The sequence below is a fragment of the Triticum aestivum genome, chromosome 1A (assembly GCF_018294505.1).
Source record: "Triticum aestivum cultivar Chinese Spring chromosome 1A, IWGSC CS RefSeq v2.1, whole genome shotgun sequence".
Classification (NCBI taxonomy): domain Eukaryota; kingdom Viridiplantae; phylum Streptophyta; class Magnoliopsida; order Poales; family Poaceae; genus Triticum; species Triticum aestivum.
The window spans coordinates 388,336,992-388,357,022 of NC_057794.1; the positions used below are offsets into that span (position 1 = coordinate 388,336,992).

Genomic DNA, 20,031 nt, shown 5'->3' on the forward strand with positions numbered 1-20,031 from the left:
TTTATATTGGATCATATGGTCTTGTGTTGTATGTGTGAATTGTAGTTTTTAGTGATTTGTGTAAATAAGTTGCTACTAGAAATTTGCACAATACGGGCGGGTATACTAGCAGGGAAGAATTACTCCTGACTGATGGGTATGGGCGAAAACATTCCTTATGGCGGGTATGAGGATGGATAATGGGCAAAATTGTGCTTGGTGGGTATGGAAAAAAGAGGCTTCACCTGATGGAGTAATTATTTGTTGCCATCTTGAGAACCGAATACAGACAACGGGAGCGAGTAAATAAGAAAGAAAATAAAGGGAGGCGTTTTCTTTTGAAAATAAACTGATGGATTAATGTCTATGTGTCTTTTTTTGTCCGTTTAGGGCTTGTGTCTAACTGAGGAAGGTGAGGTGATGGCGGCTTCCTGAAGATAGAATGATGCTCTCCTCGCCTAGCCCCGTCCCGACGGTTCGTCTAGCATCATCAAAGAGCGTGTGCAGATGTGTCTTTGGCGGATCTCGTGAAATTCGGTTGGCGTTTATCTTCAATGGATACACTTGGATATGGTCTTCGTTCGTGTGCGTAGGTGTTTTTTGCAGGTTGGATCCTTGTGATCTACGTTCTTTTCATCGGTGGAGGTTGTTGTTCTGGTGTACTGGTCTGGGACCTTACCATGATGATTTCTCGACTGACTACTACAACAAGGTTTGACCGGGTTCAATCAGGGGGTGGGGGAGAGGGGCGATGACGGCGATGCGTCTTCAACTCGATCTAGTAAATTTAATCGTCGATAGGTGGTCTACGAATCTGGATATAAGTTTTACTTTTGGTGTTCTCCATATTCTCGAAAGAGAAAAAAGAAATAGCTGTACTGAAATGGGAAATTTGTCATCCGGGTACAGAAATGACATGGAAATTTTGGCGTAGCCACCTCGCGTGCCTACGCAAACACGAGGCCCACTTCGCACGCCCGGAAACGCGAAGGCGGCCAGAAAGTATACGGAAAAGAGGCCCGCTAAAGAAGAAGAAGAAAATAAAGAAAAGGAGCAACGGAAATTAAACGAGGCACAGCCGAGCCGGAGCAAGGAAGGCGCACGCACCCACCTCACTCCCCTCACTCAAGTACACACTCCTCGCTGCTCGCTCTCCTCTCTGACGGACGGCAGAGTGGGGGAAGAGGAAGAGGAAGAAGAAGCCCAAGCCAAGTGGAGAGAGAAGCGGCAGCCGGAAGACGGAGAGAGAGGGAGGGGAGGGGAGGGGAGCAGGGAGATCTGCGCGGGGGAGGAGACGAGAGGCAGCGATGGGGTGCGCGGCATCCAAGGTGGAGCAGGAGGACACGGTGCGGCGCTGCAAGGAGCGCCGGCGCAACATCAAGGACGCCGTCGCCGCGCGCCAGCTGCTCGCCTCCGCGCACGCCGACTACCTCCGCTCCCTCCGCGTCACGGCCGCCGCGCTCTCCCGCTTCGCGCAGGGCCACTCCTCGCTCACCGTCTCCCACCACACCGCGCCCGTCCTCCTCACCACCGCCGCGCCGCCCGCCCTGCACGCGCCCGCGCCCGCCGCCGCGTCCTCCGTCGCCTCCTCCTCGCTGCCGCCCCCCACGCCGCTCCCTCGCCACCAGCCGCCGCCGCCGCCGCCCCAGCAGCAGCCGCAGCCGCAGCCTCAGGCCGCCGCTGCTGCGCTCAGGGTCGACATGGATCCGAGGATGCGGCGGCTCAAGGTGCCGCACATCCTGTCGGACTCGAGCGTCGCGTCCTCGTTCCGGAAGCCGCCGGTGGTGGGGACGCCCTCCTCCTCGTCGGCCTGGGACTGGGAGAACTTCTACCCGCCGTCGCCGCCCGACTCCGAGTTCTTCGACCGCCGCAAGACCGATCTCGAGGAGGCAAACCGCCTCCGCGAGCTCGACGACGAGGCCAAGGCCCGGGGCTACCCCCAGCGCCGCCACGACCGCCTCAAAGAAGACGACGAGGTCGACGACGGCCATGGGGAAGACGAGGAGGAGACGGAGAGGGAGGATATGCATTGCGGCGGATGGGAGGACGAGGAGGACCACTACGCGTCGACGACCACGTCGGAGACCAGATCGGAGGAAGGCGAGGTGGGGAATAGATCCGAGTGCGGGTTCGCGGCCAGATCGGAGTACGGCGGGACGGCGCCGTCCGAGTACGCCGCCGTGCCAATGCAGCTGCGGAGGGCCGAGAGGTCAGAGGTCGGGGACTCCTTCTCCACGGTCACGGGGGCGACCGAGATGCGGATGGTGGTGCGCCACCGCACGCTCTCAGAGATCGTCGCGGCCATCGAGGAGTACTTCGTCAAGGCGGCCGACGCCGGCGACAACGTGTCGGAGCTCCTGGAGGCCAGCCGCGCACAGCTCGACCGCAACTTCCAGCAACTCAAAAGTAATCGCCATTACACGAATTGCTCCCCAGAATGCTATTCTCTCAAGTGCTTTAGGATTTTTCTAACAAAGATGCAACGCTTTCTTGCCCAAATGGCGACAATGCTTTAGCATTTTGGCTTAATCTGGTTTCTCCTTTGGCAGAGACGGTGTACCACTCCAACAGCGTGCTGTCAGCACTGGCGTCGACATGGACTTCAAAGCCGCCATTGGCTGTGCGCTACAAGCTGGACACCAATTCACTGGAGATGGGGTCAATGGAAGGGAAGAGCCATGGGTCAACACTGGAGCGGCTCTTGGCCTGGGAAAAGAAGCTATATGAGGAGGTCAAGGTAATTTTACTATCCATCTCGAGGCCATTGGTGACTGTTAATTATACTTTTCAAGTTAACAGTTGAGTGCATTGCTCAAATTGGTGTTGCTCTGCTGTATAAAAATTGTCAGCTAAACTATGCTATGACTGTTAGTTATGCTTCGTTAGTTGTCGATGGAACACGCTGAAACTATTCAGCTCGGCTCCACCTGTGAATGACCCAACTACGTTGCTAGACGATATTACCTGATGTTTTCGGCCATCAACAAATTCCAAATTCTTCCACCGAGAACTCTTTATGATAAAGCAAATAAATGAGTATATAATGCTAGAATAAGTTGTGCGTCGTCTGTATTTAATAACCCATGGTCAAGGATGAAATGAAACTAGCTAAAACGCTTACACCATGAAGAGAGCTCTATCTCTTTGTGCTCTTAGGATTCTGGTAGGTACAAATGAATGATATAAAACAAATGACTAGACATTGTTTCTTTTTTTGCTAGATTAGGTGCCACCTCTCTAGATTTGAAGTTGGTGTCTTGATACAATGTATAGCAGTCCTCCCTTTTGTTCAGCAATTGTGGAAGAAGAATCTGATCCTGTTGCAGAAAGCTTCTTTAGAGAGGCCCTGCACTTTCCTCCTTTGGAACAGCTGGAGCATTGGTTTGATAGTTTTAGCTGCTTTCAGCAAAGGCAGCAGTGCTCCATGCCATTAGATCTCCTAACCACACATTCATATTTTCCTCCCTTCCTTTATGCTCTGTTTTTGTCTAAACTACTCATCCTTTGAGATTCTTTACTTTATAGTGTACAAAGGTCTCCAAACCTTGAGAAGTTGTCTTTAATGTACATAATATATCTGATAATGCTGAGCATGAGAAAGTTCATAGGCTGGGGCATTGCCTTTTGCTGCTACCGAAACCACTACAACATTTATATTGGCTAAGTTTAGTGACGACAAATAGTGTTCCTTTGGTTTCCTTAGTTTGGGATAGAATGTGATTCCTTTCAAGTTATTGCACTGCACTTGTTCTGTTTTCTTGTATATGTATACTAAACAGTTTGTCGAACCCAACTATTCAGATATTAAAGCATATATGGATTTATTTGAACTTCTGCAGGCTAGGGAGAGCATTAAGATTGAGCATGAGAAGAAGCTTTCTACCCTGCAAAGCTTGGAATACAGAGGGAGGGACAGTGCCAAGCTGGACAAGACCAAGGCCTCCATAAACAAGCTGCAATCACTGATCGTTGTCGCGTCACAAGCTGCCACTACCACATCCTCGGCCATCGTCAGCGTCCGCGACAATGAGCTCGCGCCACAGCTTGTCGAGCTTTGTTTCGCGTAAGTCGTGTCCCTTGTTCCGAAACCCCTGATTCCAGATCTTGTGATGCTGCCAGGAAGCACCACTTAACTGTTTCTGAATTTTGACATGCAGGTTGCTGAGCATGTGGAGGTCAATGAACTACTTCCACGAGACACAGAATGAGATCGTTCAGCAAGTGCGCGGTCTGGTGGACAACTCCATGGCCGAGTCGACGTCCGACCTTCACAGGCTCGCGACGCGTGATCTCGAGGCCGCCGTCTCGGCATGGCACTCCAACTTCAACCGGCTCATCAAGTATCAGCGTGAATACATCCGTTCTCTGTATGGCTGGCTGAAGCTGACACTCTTCCAAGTGGACAGCATTACCCCGCAGGAGGCCCACGCGTCACTCATCTCACGCGAGCTCACCACCTTCTGCGACGAGTGGAAGCAGGCACTGGACCGGCTTCCGGACGCGGTGGCTTCGGAGGCCATCAAGAGCTTCGTGAACGTCATCCATGTCATCTACACCAAGCAGGCAGAGGAGATGAAGATCAAGAAGCGGACCGAGACGTACTCGAAGGAGCTGGAGAAGAAGACCAACTCGCTGAGGGCCATTGAGAAGAAGTACTACCAGTCGTACTCGTTGGTAGGCCTCGGCCTCCCTGGCAGCGGGCGCGACGGCATCGAAGGCCACACGTTCGACGCCCGCGACCCTCTCTCCGAGAAGAAGACCGAGATCGCCCAGTGCCGCCGGAAGGTGGAGGATGAGATAACGAGGCATGCCAAGGCTGTGGAGGTGACGAGGTCCATGACGCTCAACAACATCCAGACTGGCCTTCCAGGGATGTTCCAGGCCATAGCCGGCTTCTCGGGCACGGTCGTCGAGGCCCTCGACGTGGTCTGCCGGCGAGCCGGGTCGGTGCGGTAGGATGTCAGACCACATCAGAACATCATTTTGGTGTGTCTCTCTCTGGCTCTTTGGGTGGTATGTTGATCTATATAGGGAAAATGCGATATATATATAGTTAAGTTAAAGCTTAGGGATGAAACGTGGGGAGAAGAGAAGGCTTCCCTGGCTGGTTTTGCCTTGTTCGTTGGGGATTGATATCATTTTGGTTGTAGATAATGATTTTGCCCAGGATCGCAGCTCATCTCCTTTCCTCCCTTTCTGGGTTGTGTGAAGGAGGAAGACATGTAATGTACAGGCCCTGTGGCCGCCTTGTCGCGCTCTAATGGCGATATTTTACGCTTGCTCTCCCCTCTCGCAAACTTGAATTCTATGCTCATGTCTTCAGCTAAGCTCTACTCTCTACTGTTTGAAGTGGTTCAGAGCTGTTGCCTGTTGGGGAGGAAGGATTCCCAGGCCTGAAGTGAAAGCAGATGCTGTGTTTTTCCCGGCGGTGGGCGCTGCTGTCCCTTCATCTTTTCTGTTGTCTCGCTGCCTGCCTGGATGCAGGACGTCTCACGTTGATTTTCTGCTGCCCCATTTCGGTCCACCGCAGTTAATTGCCCTACTGCTGCTGCTTCCATTGTGCAAAACCGACAAGTCCTCTGCTGGAACATGTGCTCTCCTCGCCATACGCTCTGTGCAAGGGATACTGTCACTTGAGTCTTGACTTCTGGGGCTCCTAGTCCAGCCAAGTGGCGACGCACCGTTTGGAACTTCCGACAACAGGAACTAATAGGCCGTTTCACCGTGAAAATTCCAAGCATGTAGTGGGAGTATGATACTGACGATTTCACCATGAAGCACTGCCAGCCAAATGCTGCGTCCTCACGGCGGCCTGCGATTCTGTGAGTGGGAGCGAAGTGGAGTGTGGTGTAGAGCCGCAAGGCTGGCGTTTGGACCTATCCTGCGGTTAGTTGGGCACAGCACGGCAAGGCTACAAGGGCGCACGTTGGCATGCAACGCAATGCAACCTTTTCCCTCTGAAAGGGGCACGGAAAAGTGGTTGGCGCCATGTTCGTCTCCAGGAGCGGCCGGCGCCATGATTCCGGTTCACACCGCCTGCTGGGCTTTGTTTTCTCTCTTAAGCGGCGATGCTGGACTGGTTTGATGGCAGGAAATGGGGAGAAATAATCTGGCCATTGGCATTAGATCAATCATCAACACGTGCATCAGTGCGCCCTTCTTCCTCCTCCTTGGGACCCCGGCTGGTGCTATTCAAGTTGGAGATGGACCGAGCTAGGTTCCAAAAACCCTTGGAGCTGGATGGATGGACGGAGAATCTGGGAATAAAGAGCCCTAGTTTGTAGGTGGTGGTCTGGTCTGGTGGAGCTGGGCTATGGCTATGGACCAGACAGCGGCTAGGCAGCTAGAGGGGCGGGGAGCTTCTATTCTTGGACGGGCAAGGATAAGGCCTGCCAAGGCTGTCGCTAGTGCCTCCTAGTCGTCGCGGCTTCCCTTTTATTTACTGTGTGCCTCTAGCTCTAGCTCTAGGACGGTGAGTGCTTCACTAGCATGGCGATAAGACCGAATGACCGACGGCCTCTCTGCCCGGCTCGAGTGACACAACGAACTAGCAGTACAGGCGGAACTACCACGGATTTGTTCTTGCCAAAACTCCAAAAGCGCATGACAGTCACTACACTACACTACACACTTGGTCCGATGCTGTTCTCTTGCTACATTGCACACGATTTGACTCTTGTTTCAAACTTTTTTCGGATCTGACCCTTTTAAGACGCCAGTAACCATGGCGTCTTTACACGGGAGACGCCACAGTCTCCGGCGTCTGGCCATGGCCCACCTCCTGGTCAGTTTTGTTGATCACCTCATGTGGCAAAGGGCAGACGCTAGAAACTCTGACGTTTAGGTCCGAAGCGTAAACAAGAAATGCCGTGGCAGTGTTGTTGCAAAACCAGCGAGATTATTTCAAAGTACTTATTGCAATAATGGATGTAACATGAATGTAATCCCGTCAAAAAAGGCAAATCGAAGGGATGTGGTCGTTAGTAAGATGTTATCCGTCCGCCGGTTACAATAGAGGAGATTAATTAATTAAACATATGGTAATTAGCTTCTAGCGATTCTATTGATCTCCACTTTGACCATGTAGAATCATCATATTAAAAAATGATTTTTTCAGAAAAATCATGGATATGATGAGATATACATAGTATGTCATGAAAAACTCCCTTGAACAATCAAGTGGGAAATAAGGAGAAAATAACATATTACAATGCTTGTGTTACTACTGCCTCGTTAAAGACCTTCCACGAGAAACCACATAGGGGGAAAATCATAAAGGAAAATAACGCAATATCAAAGATCCAACGGTATTAACCAGGATATCATGTAGGAGCTAACTAGATCTTGCAAAACACGAAGCCATCTCATATCAATTTCAGTACTACAAATTTAGAATAATGATCATGGTAAGGACTTTGTAAACAAATCAACGAGGTTACCACATGACTTTATTTGTAAAAATATTTGTATGTAACTCACGGGGGTAAAAATTTCAAGAAATATGATTTCTCATATTGCTCTTTGTATAACATGTCTTCCCCTGCGTAATAAATGCAACAATATCTTAATACTCCCTCCGTTTCTTTTTACTCCACGTATAAGATTTGGTCAAAGTCGAACTACACAAAGTTTGACCAAATTTATATCGAAAAATATGAATATCTACAATACTAAAACTATAAAGTATGAAAATACATTTCATGACGCATCTGGTAATATTGTTTTCATATTATGAATGTTGATATTTTTTAACATAAAGTTAGTCAAAATTTACAAAGCCTGACTTTGACCTAACTTTATATGCAAACTAAAAAGTGAAAGTGCAACTATCCCTGGGTGGTTTTGGTAATTCCTAACAACATATAGCTCATTGAGCTAATACTATTTCAAGATAAATATTTCAGGAAAGCTCAATGTTTTGCATGGCATGGACTAGAAATGTGGACCCCTCAAAATGCTAAGGACAAAAGATTGGCTCAAGACTCTACATTTTACCTTTTAGTGATCCAAGATCACATTGAGTCCATAGGAAAAGCCAATACTATTAAAAAGGGATGAGGTGTTGCTTAATGGGTTACTTGCTCAAAATGCTTAATGATATGCTCCAAAACCCTCAACCACTTTCTCATATCCATATATGTCCCAAGCCAAAAGTCAAACTGCCCCATTGAAACTTTCTATCCGGCGCCACCGAGTTCAGTTGACATAGCCACTGCCACAAAACCCTAGTCTTTTCGGTCTCACCGAGATGGGATTGCAAACTCTCTGTTTCCCTTCTTAACATTTTGATCCAACCGAAATGAGCGATCGGTCCCACCAAATTCACAATGCAAACTCTCTGTTTTCCCTTTGTAACGTTTTGGTCTCACCGAGATGAGCGAATCGGTGCCACCGAGTTTGCCTCTCTGGTTAGCTTATTACCAAAATCGGTCCCACCAAGTTTGTGTAATTGGTCTAATCGAGATTACGTTATGCCCTAAACTTAATGAAATCGGTCTCACTGAGTTGACATGTCGGTCCCACTGAAAATCCTAACGTTCACATTTTAAACTAAATTGGTCCAACCGAGTTTCATTACTCGGTCCCACAGAGTTTGGTGATTTATGTGTAATGGTTAGATTTTGTGTGGAGGCTATAAATACCCCTCCACCCACTCTTCATTTGAAGAGAGAGCCATCAGAACATGCCTACACTTTCATCATACATTTCCTGAGAGAACCACCTACTCATGTGTTGAGGTCAAGATATTCCATTCTAACCATATGAATCTTGATCTCTAGCCTTCTTCAAGTTGCTTTCCACTCAAATCATCTTTCCACCAAATCCAAATCTATGAGAGAGAGTTGAGTGTTGGGGAGACTATCATTTGAAGCACAAGAGCAAGGAGTTCATCATCAACACACCATCTTTTACCTCTTGGAGAGTGGTGTCTCCTAGATTGGTTAGTTGTCACTTGGGAGCCTCCGTCAAGATTGTGGAGTTGAACCAAGAAGTTTGTACGGGCAAGGAGATCGCCTACTTCGTGAATATCTACCCTAGTGAGACAAGTCCTTCGTGGGCGATGGCCATGGTAGGATAGACAAGGTTGCTTCTTCATGTACCCTTCGTGGGTGGAGCCCCCAGTGGACTCGCGCAACCGTTACCCTTCGTGGGTTGAAGTCTCCATCAATGTGGATGTACGATAGCACCACCTATCGGAACCACGCCAAAAATCTCCGTATCTACATTGTGTTTGCTCCCTCCAAACTCCTCCCTTTACCTTCATGTGCAATGTTTTACATTCTGCTGCTATACTCTTAGACTTGCATGTGTAGGTTGTTTACTTGACTAGTGCTAAGTTCCTAAAATCTGCCAAGACTTAAAATTGGGAAAATGCTAAATTTTTTATTTGGTCAAGTAGTCTAATCACCCCCCTTCTAGACATACTTTCGATCCTACAAAAAGAAACAGATGGAGTAGATGCAAACCAACCTGCGGTTGAATGGTTAGGGGGACAATGATATCCCGAGCAAACCAGGGTTCAAATACTAGACTTACATGAAGGAAATATGCCCTAGAGGCAATAATAAAGTTATTATTTATTTCCTTATTTTATGATAAATGTTTATTATTCATGCTAGAATTGTATTAACCGGAAATATAATACCTATGTGAATACATAGACAAACATAGTGTCACTAGTATGCCTCTACTTGACTAGCTCATTAATCAAAGATGGTTAAGTTTCCTAACCATAGACATGAGTTGTAATTTGATTAACGGGATCACATCATTAGGAGAATGATGTGATTGACTTGACCCATTCCGTTAGCTTAGCACTTGATCGCTTAGTATGTTGCTATTGCTTTCTTCATGACTTATACATGTTCCTATGACTATGAGATTATGCAACCCCCGTTTACCGAAGGAACACTTTGTGTGCTACCAAACGTCACAACGTAACTGGGTGATTATAAAGGTGCTCTACAGGTGTCTTCGAAGGTACTTGTTGAGTTGGCGTATTTCGAGATTAGGATTTGTCACTCCGATCGCCGGAGAGGTATCTCTGGGCCCACTCGGTAATACACATCACTATAAGCCTTGCAAGCATTGTAACTAATGAGTTAGTTGCGGAGTGATGTATTATGGAACGAGTAAAGAGACTTGCCGATAACGAGATTGAACTAGGTATTGAGATACCAACGATCGAATCTCAGGCAAGTAACATACCAATGACAAAAGGAACAACGTATGTTGTTATGCGGTTTGACCGATAAAGATCTTCGTAGAATATGTAGGAGCCAATTTGAGCATCCAGGTTCCGCTATTGGTTATTGACCGGAGACGTGTCTCGGTCATGTCTACATAGTTCTCAAACCCATAGGGTCCGCACGCTTAATGTTCGGTGACGATTTGTATTATGAGTTTATGTGTTTTGATGTACCGAAGGTAGTTCAGAGTCCCTGATGAGATCGAGGACATGACGAGGGGTCTCAAAATGGTCGAGACGTAAAGATCGATATATTGGACGACTATATTCGAACATCAGAAAGGTTCCGAGTGATTCGGGTATTTTTCGGAGTACCGGAGAGTTATGGGAATTCGCCGGGGAGTATATGGGCCTTATTGGGCTTTAGGGGAAAGATAGAGGAGAGGCTGCGCCCCCCGATGCTTAGTTCGAATTGGACTAGGGGGAGGGGCGGCGCCCCCTCCTTCCTTTTCTTCTCTTTTCCCTTTCCTTCTCTCCTACTCCTACTTGGAAGGGCTCCTAGTTCTACTAGGAAAGGGGGAATCCTACTCCCGGTGGGAGTAGGATTCCCCTAGGGCGCGCCATAGAGAGGGTCGGCCCTCCCCCTCCTCCACTCCTTTTTATACGAGGGGGAGGGACCCCTTGGAGATACAACAATTGATCATTGATCTTTTAGCCATGTGCGGTGCCCCCCTCCACCATAATCCACCTCGGTCATATCGTAGCGGTGCTTAGGCGAAGCCCTGCATCGGTAGCATCATCATCACTGTCATCACATAGTCGTGCTGACAGAACTCTCCCTTGAAGCTCTGCTGGATCGGAGTTCGTGGGACGTCATCGAGCTGAACGTGTGCTGAACTCGGAGGTGCCGTGCGTTCGGTACTTGGATCGGTCGGATCGTGAAGACGTACGACTACATCAACCGCGTTGTGCTAACACTTCCGCTTTCGGTCTACGAGGGTACGTGGACACACTCTCCCCTCTCATTGCTATGCATCACCATGATCCTGCGTGTGCGTAGGTTTTTTTTTGAAATCACTACGTTCCCCAACAGTGGCATCCGAGCTAGGTTTATGTGTAGATGTTATATGCACAAGTAGAATACAAGTGAGTTGTGGGCGATACAAGTCATACTGCTTACCAGCAATGTCATACTTTGGTTCGGCGGTATTGTTGGATGAAGCAGCTCAGACCGACATTACGCGTACGTTTAGCGAGACTGGTTCTACCGACGTGCTTTGCACACAGGTGGCTGGCGGGTGTCAGTTTCTCCAACTTTAGTTGAACCGAGTGTGGCTACGCCCGGTCCTTGTGAAGGTTAAAACAACACTAACTTGACGAACTATCATTGTGGTTTTGATGCGTAGGTAAGAACGGTTCTTGCTCAGCCCGTAGCAGCCACGTAAAACTTGCAACAACATAGTAGAGGACATCTAACTTGTTTTTGCAAGGCATGTTGTGATGTGATATGGTCAAGACGTGATGAAATATAAATTGTTGTATGAGATGATCATGTTTTGCTAAAGTTATCGGCTACTGGTAGGAGCCTTATGGTTGTCTCTTTATTTGCATAAGATGCAAGTGCTATGTAATTGCTTTACTTTATCGCTATGTGATCGCAATAGTTGCAAAAGCAATAGCTGGTGAGATGACCATGTGACGACACGTTGATAAAAGATCAAGATGATGGAGATCATAGTGTCATGCCGGTAACAATGGAGATCATGACAGTACTTTGGAGATGGAGATCAAAAGTACAAGATGATGATGGCCATATCATGTCACATATTATGATTGCATGTGATGTTTATCTTTTATACAACTTATTTTTCTTAGTTCGGCGGTAGCTTTATAAGATGATCCCTTACTAAATTTCAAGGTAAAAGTGTTCTCCCTGAGTATGCACCATTGCCAAAGTTTGTCGTGCCGAGACACCACGTGATGATCGGGTGTGATAAGCTCAACGTTCATCTACAACTAGAAAGGTAGAATAATCCTACACTATACAATAAAGAAATTACAGCCGATTATACCCACTGGGCAAATACAGCTCATACATCATGGACGCGCATCAACTTAACTCCATTTGAACTATAATCTCTTCAGAAAATAGGATTAGCCGGATTCAAATAGCACAAATTTCAGTCTGCAAAATCTCCAATTCCTTCATGGTTACCTGAGTGTCTTGTTTCATTTTTTGACTCCTGCATCTAATACCTGCATGTCCAGTCTCAGCTTGTTGATTATACGTTGACAATCATGTACACATTGTCTTGCCACCTCTAGTTGATGCTCGAGAACATCAGCACATTCCAATTCCAATCCATAATCATTCGGTAACGGCCATGCCGCACTGCTCGCAGATCTTTGTGTTGATGTCACTTCATCCTGAAATGTTTCTGTAAGTACATATGACTAGGGCAAAAATATAGTTACAACAGTGAAGCGAACAAGACACTATTTTGTACTACATGGCAAAACAGGACTAACAATAATGTTACACGTCACTTTAAAAAAATGTTACACGTCATGAAGCATAAGCAGGTGATATTTTAAAAATTATAAAAAAGATAGTCTGTGCAGCCTGCATACAGAAATCCCTCTTAGCTCACCAGAGGAGCATGATGTTGGGGCCCAATCGAAAACATAGACAAGTTACAAATTTAGACAGCACATTGCGTATAAGTAAGCAAGTAGTTGGCCATTATGTGCCTCAATTAAAGTCTTAGGGAGCATAATGAACATTAGAGGGTTTCATACAAACATACTACAACAGGCAAAACTATGCAATCATTAGCGTAGTATAAACTAGATTGTGAGCCTCATGCAATAATAGTTGGTTAATAGACTTCAAAGCTTTAGGCACACTTCGGCAGATTAATTAAATGGTAAGGCCTTTAATTATGTCAACTAATAGTGATACAAGTACCGAACATCAGGCATGATTATTTGGCATCTCATTAACTGAGGACAAATAAAGCAATTGAAAAGAGAAAATTAACTATGCCTGAAACAAACAAGGAATTGAACTGTTGAGTTGCATACAGTGACTTACCTTAGCAGGTTGAAGAGGCTCAGCGTAGCTCCTACTTCTGTTGCAAGGCTCCTTCCTAACATCTTGTACTTGGAAATCCTCAATCTTATCTTCATTGCACCCCCTCTGCAAGGTGACACAAACTAGTTACTCGTCTCCTTGGAAGATAAATATGCATACTTTCCAGTCTGTGAACACAAAAGAATGAGATTATAACAAAACAACACCACATAATGAAACATGCCGCATCTCTTGCACTTGCACACAATGGAATGAGCATTTACTATGTCTGCACTATGTAAAAACTAGGCATACCTTCGAACTGGATCTCCAGGTACTCTTGGAGAGCCTACTGTAGTGTACAACCAAACATTTATGTCACCTATGAGTTAGACAAGGCCACACTACAGCAGCCCTTAGTGTTTAAATTGTTGACAAGCTTTGTTAAAGTGTTATGTCAAGAACAACAAGTAATCAAAGCAAACAGTCCTAGTATGGCTGGCTGATGCAAACAAGCAATTGAACAGATGTGTGAGCAAATCTTACATATCAAGAAAAGAAGCAAAGAAGGAGGCTTAAAGACCATCACTTGACTGACCAGATTTAAGGGGCATTTAAACATAATGTGCAACGTATGAACTAACATAAACATTGCATATTCCAGATTCTATAATGGAATGCACATGTATTAGGTTATGCCATGTATGATGATGCCTAAATGTGCAGATAGCAGGCAGGAGTGATTCATCATTGCACGCACAATTGAATTGCAGGTTAAGGGCCAGTTCGATTCCGCCTTTTCAGGGCATATTGTCAAAATAAGCCATAAAAGATGTAAAGAAGTCAGTTTTGAGTTATGGGCTTGGGCTTAACTAATTTCGCTTTGGAGGGGGGTGTTTCAGGTAGAACCTCACTAAAAATTGAAGGGAAGGGGAATAGTGAAATGACTCTGTTGTCTACCTATATTACACTCAAAATGCAACTGCTGACGCCCGTATCACACTTGACCCTCAAGTAAAAACAAACACGCAAGCATTCATTGACCTGCCCGCTTGCATCTCCTCTCCCCTTTCCCTCTACCTCGATCCCCTGCCTGCAGCACTAGGGTTCCTCCAGCGAGCCGTCGCCACTGGTCCCATCTGGCCTTGTCCTCGACGATGCTATGTCCAGCTAGGCTACATGGCCGGCTGGTAGGGGCAAATCTCCCTGATACGTCTCCGTCGTATCTATAATTTTTGATTGTTCCATGCCAATATTATTCAACTTTCATATACTTTTTGGCAACTTTTTATATTATTTTTGGGACTAACATATTGATTCAGTGCCCAGTGCCAGTTCCTGTTTGTTGCATGTTTTTTGTTTCGTAGAAAACCCATACCAAACGGAGTCCAAACGGAATAAAAACTGACGGAGATTTATTTTGGAATATTATTATGAATTTTGGGAAGTGGAATCATCGCGAGACGGTGCCCGAGGGGGGCACGAGGTAGGGGGCGCGCCCCAGGGTGTTAGGCGCGCCCCTGACCCTCATGGACACCCCGTAAGGCGGTTGGATCCCTTCTTTCACCGCAAGAAAGCTGATTTCCGGATAGAGATCGTGTCAAAATTTTAGCCCAATCAGAGTTACGGATCTCCGGGAATATAAGAAACGGTGAAAGGGAAGAATCTTAGAAAGCAGAAACAGAGAGAGACAGAGAGACAGATCCAATCTCGGAGGGGCTCTCGCCCCTCCCATGCCATGGAGGCACTGGACCAGAGGGGAAACCCTTCTCCCATCTAGGGAGGAGGTCAAGGAAGAAGAAGAAGGAGGGGGCTCTCTCCCCCTCGCTTCCGGTGGCACCGGAGTGCCACCGGGGGCCATCATCATCACCACGATCTACACCAACACCTCCGCCATCTTCACCAACATCTCCGTCACCTTCCCCCCTCTATCTACAGCGGTCCACTCTCCCGCAACCCTCTGTACCCTCAACTTGAACTTGGTGCTTTATGCTTCATATTATTATCCAATGATGTGTTGCCATCCTATGATGTCTGAGTAGATTTTCGTTGTCCTATCGGTGGTTGATGAATTGCTATGATTGATTTAATTTGCTTGTGGTTATGTTGCTGTCCTTTGGTGCCCATCATATGAGCGCGCACAATGATCACACCATAAGGTTAGTTGTATGTTGATAGGACTATGTATTGGAGGGCAAGAGTGACAAAAGCTTCAACCTAGCATAGAAATTGATGCATACGGGATTGAAGGGGGACCAATACATCTTAATGCTATGGTTGGGTTTTACCTTAATGAACATTAGTAGTTGCAGATGCTTGCTAATAGTTCCAATCATAAGTGCATAGAATTCCAAGTAAGGGATGACATGCTATCAGTGGCCTCTCCCACATAATACTTGCTATCGGTCTAGTAAAGTAGTCAATTGCTTAAGGGACAATTTCGCAACTCCTACCACCACTTTTCCACACTCGCTATATTTACTTTATTGTTTCTTTATCTAAACAGCCCCTACTTTTTATTTACGTACTCTTTATTATCTTGCAAACCTATCCAACAACACCTACAAAGTACTTCTAGTTTCATACTTGTTCTAGGTAAAGCAAACGTCAAGCGTGCGTAGAGTTGTATCGGTGGTCGATAGAAATTGAGGGAATATTTGTTCTACCTTCAGCTCCTCGTTGGGTTCGACACTCTTACTTATCGAAAACTGTTGCGATCCCCTATACTTGTGGGTTATCAAGACCTTTTTCTGGCGCCGTTGCCGGGGAGCAATAGCGTGGGGTGAATATTCTCGTGTGTGCTTGTTTGCTTTATCACTAAGTAATTTTTATTTGCTGTTCTTAGTTGTTTCCTATCTTTAGTTATGGGTAGGAAATGCAAAATACCAAAAAAATTAGTTGTACCTACTGAACCAATGGTTGAAGAACCAATCAAAATCTATCACACTGCTGAAGCTTATTACTTGGATCATCTTCGATCCCTATGTGCTCGTGCTGACACCCCAACTAGTTTAGTTGAGGGCAAATCTATAGATGAGCATGCTTGTTATGTGCGACACCGTATATCTGAAAAAGGGAAACTATTATGGGGTCAAATTCAATGTTTGCAATGCTATGCTTGGAATTTATGTGAAACTTATGATTTTACTTGTTGTTCTGAAAACCCTAAGAAACACCTTCCCTATCAATGTGAGTTTACTAATAATGGAATCGTATCTTCATATGCTAAAGGTGTTTATAATTACTATGATGTTCAACAAATTGAAGAATTTGTTGCTTTTAAGGGTGCTTTTGAAATTGCTTCTTTGATTAAAAAGTATGATGCTACTCTTCACAAATCTGAAAATTTTGCCATACTTGAATATTGTTATGAGAATTATGCTTCTAATGCCTATGTTAAACTATATATTGAGGAATACTCCGCTGTCCAAGAAGAGACTAATATTTTGCAGGAGTCTATGGAAGAAGAAGCTGATGACACTGTGAGCTCATTGGATGAAAAAGATGAGGAGGAGAGCGAAGAACAAAAGGAGGAAGAGCGGATTGATCACCCGTGCTCACCTTCTAATGAGAGTAACTCTTCAACTCATACATTGTTTAATTCCCCTTTGTGCTTACCGAAGGATGATTGCTATGATGATTGTTATGATCCCTATGATTCTTTTGAAATATCCCTTTTTGATGATGCTTGCTATGCTTGTGGCCAAGATGCCAATATGAATTATGCTTATGGAGATGAACTTGCTATAGTTCCTTATGTTAAACATGAAATTGTTGCTATTGCACCCACGCATGATAGTCCTATTATCTTTTTGAATTCTCCCGATTATACTATATCGGAGAAGTTTGCACTTATTAAGGATTATATTGACGGGTTGCCTTTTACCATTGCACATGATGATTTCGATAAATATAATATGCATGTGCTTGCTGCTCCTACTTGCAATTATTATGAGAGAGGAACTATATCTCCACCTCTCTATGTTTCCAACACGATAAAATTGCAAGAAACTGTTTATATTATGCATTGGCCTTTACTTTGTGTGCATGAATTGTTCTTTTATGACATGTCGATGCATAGGAAGAGAGTTATACTTCGTTATTACATGATATATGTTACTTTGTGCTCACTACTAAATGCCAAATCATTGCTAATTAAAATTGGCTTTGATATACCTTGGGATCCGGGTGGATTCACTACTTGAGCACTATATGCCTAGCTTAACGGCTTTAAAGAAAGCGCTGCCAGGGAGACAACCCGGAAGTTTTAGAGAGTCATTTATTTCTTTTGAGTGCCTTCATATAGTTTAAAAACAACAAAAATAAAGAGGAAACCCAAAACTTTTTCAAAAAGGAAAGTGAAAGTGAGAAAGACAAGCACTGTTGAAGTGGGAGAGCTCCTTGAACTTTGTCATGCTCACGACAACTTTGTGAATCTTGATTACAGAAAATTTTCAACAAAAATAATTATCCCCTTGTACAATTCCATTGTATTATAAAAATAATGTGCCAAGGTTTGCCTTTAGGATGTTTACATTTGCTTGATGGTTTGTACGGTGCAGGACAGAAACTTTGGCTGTAGTGCGCGATTTTACATTTTTAGCTGGAACATCAAATGGTTCTGATTCTTTTTGCAATGTCTTCCTATACAAATTGTTTAGTTTTCCTAATTTTTGAAGAATTTTTCAAGTATCAGAAGCATGGTTAATGTTCAGATTGCTACAGACTATTCTGTTTTAGACAGATTCTGTTTTTGATGCATAGTTTGCTTGTTTTGATGAAACTATCAATTTATATCAGTGGATTAAGCCATGAAAAAGTTATACTACAGTAGACACAATGCAAAAAAATATGAATTGGTTTTCAACAGTACTTATAGTGCTGATTTGCTTTATTATACTAACGGATCTTACCGAGTTTTCTGTTGAAGTTTTGTGTGGATGAAGTGTTCGATGATTGAGAAGGTCTTGATATGAGAAGAAGGAAGAGAGGCAAGAGCTCAAGCTTGGGGATCCCCGAGGCACCCCAAGTAAATATTCAAGGAGACTCAAGCGTCTAAGCTTGGGGATGCTGGGGAGGCATCCCCTCTTTCTTCAACAAATATCGGTATGTTTTTGGATTCGTTTCGTTCAGGCGATATGTGCAAATCTTGGAGCGTCTTTTGCATTTAGTTTTCATTTTTGTTTTATGCACCATGCTGGTATGAGATAGTCCTTGGTTGATTTATAGAATGCTCATTGCACTTCACTTATATCTTTTGAGTATGTCTTTATAGAATGCTTCATGTGCTTCACTTATATCATTTGAAGTTTGGATTGCCTGTTTCTCTTCACTTAGACAACCGCCATTTGTAGAATGCTCTTTTTCTTCACTTATATTTGTTAGATCGCGGGCATATCTTTTGTAGAAAGAATTAAACTCTCTTGCCTCACTTATATCTGTTTAGAGAGATGACAGGAATTGGTCATTCACATGGTTAGTCGTAAAATCCTACATAAACTTGTAGATCGCTGAATATGATATGTTTGATTCCTTGCAATAGTTTTGCGATATAAAGCTGGTGATATTAGAGTCATGCTAGTGGGTAGTTGTGGATTGTAGAAATACTTGTGTTGAGGTTTGTGATTCCCGTAGCATGCACGTATGGTGAACCGTTATGTAACGAAGTTGGAGCATGATTTATTTATTGATTGTCTTCCTTATGAGTGGCGGTCGGGGACGAGCGATGGTCTTTTCCTACCAATCTATCCCCCTAGGAGCATGCGCGTAGTACTTTGTTTCGATGACTAATAGATTTTTGCAATAAGTATGTGAGTTCTTTATGACTAATGTTGAGTCCATGAATTATACGCACTCTCACCCTTCCACCATTACTAGCCTCTCTAGTACCGTGCAACTTTCGCCGGTACCTTAAACCCACCATATACATTCCTCAAAACAGCCACCATACCTACCTATCATGGCATTTCCATAGTCATTCCGAGATATATTGCCATGCAACTTTCATCATCACCATATACATGACTTGAGCATTCATTGTCATATTGCTTTGCATGATCGTAAGATAGCTAGCATGATGTTTTCATGGCTTGTCCTTTTTTGATGTCATTGCTACGCTAGATCATTGCACATCCCGGTACACCACCGGAGGCATTCATATAGAGTCATATCTATGTTCTAGATATCGAGGTGTAATATCGAGTTGTAAGTAAATAAAAGTGTGATGATCATCATTGTTAGAGCATTGCCCCAGTGAGGAAAGGATGATGGAGACTATGATTCCCCCACAAGTCGGGATGAGACTCCGGACGAAAAAGTAAAATAAATAAATAAATAAGAGAAAGGCCGAAAAAAGAGAAGGCCCAAAAAAAAGAGAAAACAAAAAATGAGAGAAAAAGAGAGAAGGGACAATGTTACTATCCTTTTACCACACTTGTGCTTCAAAGTAGCGCCATGTTCTTCATATAGAGAGTCTCTTGAGTTATCACTTTCATATACTAGTGGGAATTTTCATTATAGAACTTGGCTTGTATATTCCGATGATGGGCTTCCTCAAATGTCCGAGGTCTTCATGAGCAAGCAAGTTGGATGCACACCCACTTAGTTTCAGTTAGAGCTTTCATACACTTATAGCTCTAGTGCATCCGTTGCATGGCAATCCCTACTCACTCACATTGATATCTATTGATGGGCATCTCCATAGCCCGTTGATACGCCTAGTTGATGTGAGACTATCTTCTCCTTTTTGTCTTCTCCACCATCATATTCTATTCCACCTATAGTGATATGT

General features: G+C 44.8%; 1 protein-coding gene across 1 annotated transcript; it reads left to right on the plus strand.

Moving 5' to 3' along the window:
* The first annotated feature begins 1,144 nt into the window (after positions 1 to 1,144).
* LOC123052345 (protein ROLLING AND ERECT LEAF 2) lies at positions 1,145 to 5,265 on the plus strand. Its single transcript, XM_044475488.1, has 4 exons — positions 1,145 to 2,385; positions 2,529 to 2,716; positions 3,819 to 4,042; positions 4,137 to 5,265. The coding sequence occupies exons 1-4, from the start codon at positions 1,287 to 1,289 to the stop codon at positions 4,933 to 4,935; spliced, it is 2,310 nt and encodes a 769-aa protein (XP_044331423.1). The 5' UTR covers positions 1,145 to 1,286; the 3' UTR covers positions 4,936 to 5,265.
* Positions 5,266 to 20,031: the final 14,766 nt, after the last annotated feature.